The sequence below is a fragment of the Dermacentor silvarum genome, chromosome 1, assembly GCF_013339745.2.
Source record: "Dermacentor silvarum isolate Dsil-2018 chromosome 1, BIME_Dsil_1.4, whole genome shotgun sequence".
NCBI lineage: Eukaryota > Metazoa > Arthropoda > Arachnida > Ixodida > Ixodidae > Dermacentor > Dermacentor silvarum.
In genome coordinates this window covers 140,069,435-140,076,511 of record NC_051154.1, presented here as the reverse complement: position 1 = coordinate 140,076,511, position 7,077 = coordinate 140,069,435, and the positions used below count along the sequence as shown (strand labels likewise).

The following is a 7,077-nucleotide window of genomic DNA, read 5'->3' as shown; positions in this document are numbered from 1 at the left end:
AATTTTCCTCGTTGCTACGAGTGGTCAGCGTATGCTTTTTTATTTATTGAAATGAAACAAGGAGCCTTCGCCTCAAATGAAATGTTCACGGATGTAGGTGGATGAAAGGGCTACTACGAAGGAATCGGATGTTGTAAGCTTGGTGTCTCCATTGTACGGCTCGGTCAGCGACTGTATGGCATAAAGTGAAACAGTTGCGACTCAAAGCACGACTATCAGCGAATCGAGAGAAGGAGAACAAGCAATTTTTTATGGTTTTTCACATTAAAATGCAAAGTTTATATTTAGCTGTTGTGGAAAGAATTTATCAAACTGCATTGCTGTTACCCTAACTTCGTAAGCAGCCCTTAACTTTTGGGGAGAAAATGCCCTTAACTATGCTTCCTGGACGCCAAAGAAAAAGCAACAAAAAGAGCGCCGCGTGCAATTGCTTACTGACTATTTAACCAACACGCCATAATTAGGAGGCGGTTTGTTGTACTCACAATACTACCGTTCTTTCGAATGCGCGCTTCGGTATACGCTCAGTGTTTTGAGAACTCGTGCTTTTACTGCAAACGGGGCTAAGGAACGATTGGATTGAGTGCTAAATTATCCAGAGACTTGATCACTAATTTGAGCACAATTCATGCTCTGTGCCAACAAGAAGCCGTGTTGCTAAATGCAAAAAAAAAAAAAAAACACGTCATACATTACGCTATGGAAATGACTTATTTATTATTAGATGTTTTTGAGCACGCTTTACCACTTTTCAAATGCGATTTATGCCATGGAACAAATATTTAAAATTTTCCATTTACAAATTTAACTAATTAGCTAAGCAATCACGCTTCCAAATTTGAAGGATGCTTAAGCTTCGCCTTCAAGAGTGGAACGCGATTGCATTTAAAGATCCCTGACTGCTTCTCACGCTTCCCGGAAACTGCAGTTTATGTAACCTTAACGTTTACCGGGAAACGCTGGCGTCGAACGCCATGCACGAAGGTGACTTTCTGGTAGAAATGCGGCCTCTTGCTTCTTCCTTCCGATCTTCTGTTATTGTTTCGCACTTTTAATATTTCAGTCTCAGAAGATTTAACATAAAAGGCATGCGCTGTTGGTGTTTTGTTCCATGACATTTGTTTCTGGGCTGCCATTCTAAAAAAATCCGCGAAATAACTCGGAGGAGTAAATAATGTAAGACAAGGTATGAGCAACTTTAGTGATAGAAGAACTTTAGTGCCGTGCAGAATATTTCTCGCTCACGGGATGCCCACGCCGGCTACGACGCCAACACCGGATTTTCTGCGACACGGGGCCCTTAACGCTGTCGCGTTACAGACTGAAATCTGTGGGCCACACAATCCTGTATTCTTAACCAAATTATAGACCCACTGATTTAGTAGTTAAATTAACATATTTTCTGCTACTGCGTGTCATGTTAAAGCAGCTAAGGGTTGGAGATGCTTACTATCGGTATCCTCGATGAAATTTTTAGAGAAATGCAATGTTGTGTCAATGACAAGACCTCAAATGGGAGCTAATAAATGTGGTATTATATGTGCAATGGCGTGACGCCTTCGGCACAATGATAATTGATGAAAAACTTTGCAAATAATGTCTCAGTGTCCGGATTTGCGAGTCGTACAGTTTTTGGTTAAATGTGTATGTAGAATACATTGTCATCATGGGAAATGCTGCCTACTCCTTTTCGTTTACTCATACAATAGCCAGCAAACATTGATCGGCTCCAAAGAAAAGAAATTTAGACATACTAAAAATAAGGTATAAAAACAATCGAGACGTGTATACACATATTTCGCAGAAAGTTCTAAAAGCACATTCTACATACAAAGTGCGCAACAAATCGGAAGGTCTTCGCTATCAGTTGATTAAAATAATAAAAATTAGAACGTAGTTACGGGCCATTCACAAACATTTCAAGTACGCACAGTGTACATAACCATCAGTACTACATGATCAAATATAGGCAAAGATTCACGAGGTCGACCTTGTCCTCAATTTGACATTAAATTGAGATGAGGCTGGTGACTGTTAGAGATACCCAAGTGGGCTTAATAGTTTTAACCTCTAGTTCATGCATCAGTTTTAGGTTGAGCGAGGTCGAGTGTACAAGAACTAAAATTTGGGCGAGGTTGTAAGAATTCATACTTGACTTCAAGCGCGAAAAAAAAAAAAACGAGGACACAAGAAGGGAAGACCAGACAGGTGAGCGCTACTTCAAACTAAAATTTATTCTCTGATAATCGTGCCTTTTTATCACTCGACACAGAACAAAACCAGAGAACATGATTGCGCAATCGCACTCTAAATTCCTCAGAAAGTTTAAGATAGTTGTAAAATTCAATAGTGATACGGCTATGTTAATAAAAACACAAAAACCAAAGGCTCCGAGAGCGTAGACATAGTCTTAGCTCTCAGACAAAGCTTGTTTTTACTATATATTACGCTGTCTTGTTTTTTTTTTTTTGGTGCGTTTTTATGAACATAGCCGTGTCACAATTAAATTTAACAACTTTCTTACACTTTCTGGGAAGTTTGGAGTGCGCTTGCGCAATGATGTACTCTGCTTTTGATCTGTGTCGAGTGATAAACAGGCGGATCTTTATAACTATGTCTACGCTTAGGCATACTTTTATTAAGAAAGAAGACGCATTGACATGCGTAGTATGTTTCGCCACTGAAGTCTCTTATTGAACACTTTCATGAAGCATTATATTTATTCCGTGGCATCATGGCGTTGATGCAGCTGTAACAGAGTCACCAAACTATGGTTACTTAGACTTTTCATCAGAAAATACAAGCTAAGTACATTCCACATTGAGGAGGTGGCAACGAGCACACGAAAGGAGGATCAGGTTGAGAACCCGACTTCAACCGTGGTAGTGTGGGGAGGTAAGGCCAAGCCGAGGTAGCTGGGGCTCGCTTAAGTTGGGGTGGAGTCTCGTGAACGCACTTTGATGAGTGAACGTGAATTTGATGTTGAGCGAGGTCGTCGTGTCTGATTTGATGTTGAGTGAGGTCGAGCCTTGTGAGGTAGTTTGCACACATATTTACATGGCACCGCAAACTATAAAATGTTCAAGTACTTTTTCAGGCACGGTTCGCACAAACATTACACTTCATCCTGGGACTACATACGTAGGAATAATTTATATACAGAATGTATGAAATGTTTTAATTCTTAATTTGTGAGACTTCTAGCAATTTCATTAACGCGTAAACTGTTATGAATATATGCGGACTTCGTTTACTCTCCTTAGCTGACTTCGTTCGAGATCATTCGAACCTATGGCGTTTCTTCTTCTCTAACGATAGTTTTCTTATTATTACTGTTATGTGAAAAAGAGTAGCCGTCGCCATTTTAATTGAGTATACGTTTCTTTCATTCATTTCAATAATAAAAAAGAGGGTGCCAGCTACACATTTTTACAGTGCAGTTGCTGGCCATAGTCCCAATATTTAGGGCAGCCTTCTGCACACAGCGCGCAATTTCACGCTTATTATTTTTTAGGGGTATGCTAGTGCATTGCATGAAGAGGTGGATTCTTTTGCTTCCGTGGAAAACCATGCGGCAGTCGTGGCTCGGCCTATTCTATACAGGATAACACTTTGCGTCCGCCGTGCCCAGATACAATCGGTGCATAAATTTCAACAGACGAACTTAGACGAAGTTATATTTTCCGGTATTCGAGATATATTATCACCCCTTAAACTATGCAATTAACGGGGAGAAGAAAAGCACTCAATCTGATTACTCATCTACAACATCCGGTCACGCTTTCGGTCCGCGCTCAGTTCTGTTAGCGCATACCCGCTCTTCGATTATTTGGGAAGTGGCTGTGACCAAAACAAACAACGATGCATTTGTTAGTGAAAAAATCTTTCACCTCAGGAATATTACGACATGCCAGGCCTTACTAATGCATACCGCGACTGTATTACTGATTTTTCGCATGTGAAGGGAATAGTTCTTATCCCACTCGCCCCCCTGCAAAGTTCCAGGAAGGAGGGGTATAGCTAATTGTAGTAGGTCCCAATAGCAGGTTAGGCTTCCGATTTAGCAAATACTACGTTCAGTTCTTGATCACAGCCTCGAAATGCCGTGTTTCCGTCTCCTTGGCATAGATGGGCCAGCGACTCATACACGCCGCAAGATATTGCTAGCAGCCAGACCAAGTGCAATGACGGTTGAGGAGAAGCTTTGACCTTTAAAGTCCCAGACAGCATGTGACCATACCTCTCGCACGGACAACAGGCTCGTCGTCGGCCTAATGCTATGTCGACAACCGGCAGAGGTCGTCATTCCTCACCTATAGCAGTGATCTTGTACTCATCAAAACCATGTACAATGCTTTATCAGACGTCCGTGCGCATCATCTTGGCGACGTGCTAGGGGCTACAACCAGCGAGTGCGTCGCCTTCGCTCCCTCTCTTGCTTCGGAGAGTTGTATTCGCAATCGCGTGACTGCAGTTGTGCCCACTATTGCTGCTCTGGGTCAGTGGCACTTCCTCGCGCGCGGCGAAGGGACCGTGGCGTGGTGCAGGGTGAGAGAGGCCGTCGTCACTTTTCCTGTCCGGAGACAGGAACGAGAAATTCGCGAGAGAGTGGAGAGAGCGCATATTACGAAGATTTAGTAATTGAATGCGGCGGTATACCTATATCGCTCCGAACAGCTCCACGCAGCAGGAAACAGTCACCCAGGAAACGCCCTGTGCATACCTGAGAAGGGCTAAAATCATCAGGTATACGGGAAGGTATCAAAGGGATCCGCGGCGGAAGCGCGGAAACAACCCGCGTCTGGGAGAGCATGGAAGAGATCGCGGTCGCGGAAGAAAAGAAAAGACCAGAACTGTCGCCAGATGAGAACGGATATAGAAGTGGCGCGCTGGCGTCCTCGTATACTCATCGGCGAGAGTTTCAAAGGGAGCCTCGTACGTGACGAACTTAAAAGGCGAAGCTATTGGCTCCATATAGAGCGTGGGCTGGTCTCATCTCAGGCCTTCTTCTCCTCGCTTTGCGGCTGTACCTCGGCACCGAATGGGAAGCCGCAAGTGTCTGGTGACGTATTCGACGCGTCCGTATAAAAGATGCGCACGGGTCGGTGGCATGGACACCATTCTCATAAGACCAGCGGAGAACCTACCGGGACAGCAGCCATGTACACACTTGTAAGTAAAGGCGTTGTTTTAAGGATGCAATAGTCTGTAAAGAAGTTAAGAGTGACCGTGACGTAACAAGTTAGTGTTGCAAGGAAGGCGAGTACAAGTCGGCTGCCTTGGCATTGACGTTGGCCTTCATTGCGGAAGCACCGACAGGCACTTGACTTACCTATACAGAAAAAAAAGACAAAACAAGACAGCCCTATTGCGTTTCTATCAGTGAAGCTTAATACAATATTTAAATATTTAACATTCGTACCAGACCTCAGCTTAAGAGACACCACATCATATGGCAAAAAATGCTTGCACCATCCATGCAGAAATTAATGTTTGCGATAATTTATACGCCATCGTTAAGGCGCGCGTATTTCTGTGCTTAAAACAATTTATTTTTATCAATTACAGCGCCAGTTAAACGTGTCCCATATAATAAAATATTTGACCTGCGCTCTTGAGGTAAGAGATATACCTTTTGCTTTACTTGCTGAGGCTCACTAAACCCGCGATGAACGAATGCTAGCATGTACAGGGTTATTGCCTTAGCACTTAGCTAAAAATAGAAGCAAATCAACTATGAGATGCATGTGACAAGCACAGCAGGCTCTAGAGGTGCCTTAAATTTAAAGCTGCTGCCTTTAACTGCCATTCAGTTGAGCCTTCTCGAGACATTTTAATCGTATGAGTTCGTGTTCACTGACTTTTGACTCTCGCAGCTCGCACTCCTCTCGGCCCTTGCGGCGTGCGCCTACTCTGGCGACGTGGGTGGCCTCGGCTACGGTCCCGGACTTGGAGCCGCTGGTCTCGGTGGCGTCGGCTTTGGTGGTCCCGGTCTAGGCTATGGTGGACTAGGTCTTGGAGGCGTTGGACTAGGAGGTGTTGGACTAGGAGGTGTTGGACTAGGAGGCGTTGGCCTTGGGGGCGTCGGCCTTGGCGGCGTCGGCCTTGGCGGCGGCCTTGGCGGCGGCCTTGGCGGCGTCGGCTTTGGCGGCTTCGGTCCAGGACTAGCCGTTGGTGCTGCGCCCGTGGTGGCCGCGCCAGTTGCCGCACCAGTGGCAGTGGCAGCCCCCGTGGCAGCGCCCGTGGCTGTGGCAGCGCCCGTTGCCGTCGCGAAGCCAGTGGCAACCGTGTCGTACGTGAAGCAGCCCGTGGTGCGCGTCAACTACGTGACCAAGCCAGTGGTCAGCTACGTTAGGCAACCGGTGGCCTCCGTGTCACACACCATCAGGCCCGTGGTTACATACAGCGCAGGTGGCCTCGGCGCGGCTGCTGCTTTGGGCGGTCTCGGCGCTGGTGGTCTTGGAGGCCTGGGCCTTGTCAATGGAGTTGGCCTTGCGGGCTTAGGAGGCGGCCTCGGATACGGTCTCGGAGCCGGTGTCGGAGGAGGGCTCGTAGGTGTTGATGGTCTCGCAGGCGGGCTTGGAGGGCTTGGCGCAGGAGTTGGAGGGCTCGGCGGAGGCCTTGGCGCTGGGCTAGGCAGCTATGGCTACGGGCCTGTCGGCGTCAAGAAGGGATACGGTCGTCGCCGCCGTCGCTAGATACATAATGGGCTCTCAGTTTACCTAGACGTCGTGTGCATCAGAGCCTTGCGGCGCGAACCGCTCATGTCAATTTATTGCACTTGCTGGATTTGTGTAAATGTCATCCTCATTTTGAACATGGCATGGCTAGTCGCATAATAAAATGTATGACTGATCTCTTCTGTGCACAATGTTCGTTTTCAGCGTTATTATTTGTACTACACTGTCCTTTGATAGTTATTTTAGTTACTCTGATGGAAGGAGGAAAAAGAAGAAAGGAAAGGTAGGGAGGTTAACCAGGCGCATGTCCGGTTTGCTACCCTACACGGGGGAAGGGGTTTAAAGGGATGAAAAGAAAGGAGAGAGAGGGAAGAAAGTACTCTCAGTATGAACACGT

At 46.0% G+C, this 7,077-nt stretch overlaps 1 protein-coding gene across 1 annotated transcript; it reads left to right on the top strand.

Annotated features, from left to right (window-relative positions):
* Window positions 1-3,526: 3,526 nt before the first annotated feature.
* LOC119463365 (uncharacterized) lies at window positions 3,527-6,835 on the top strand. The gene is made up of 2 exons (XM_037724225.2): window positions 3,527-5,172; window positions 5,877-6,835. Exons 1-2 carry the CDS (start codon window positions 5,092-5,094, stop codon window positions 6,696-6,698), a joined length of 903 nt encoding a protein of 300 aa, XP_037580153.2. The 5' UTR covers window positions 3,527-5,091; the 3' UTR covers window positions 6,699-6,835.
* Window positions 6,836-7,077: the final 242 nt, after the last annotated feature.

Bases quoted from the DNA above. Each gene is read 5' to 3' on its own strand.
- LOC119463365 (XM_037724225.2), top strand. From the start codon at position 5,092: ATGCGCACGGGTCGGTGGCATGGACACCATTCTCATAAGACCAGCGGA. The intron at 5,173-5,876 runs GTAAGTAAAGGC...TGACTCTCGCAG, and splicing joins CAGCAGCCATGTACACACTT to CTCGCACTCCTCTCGGCCCT.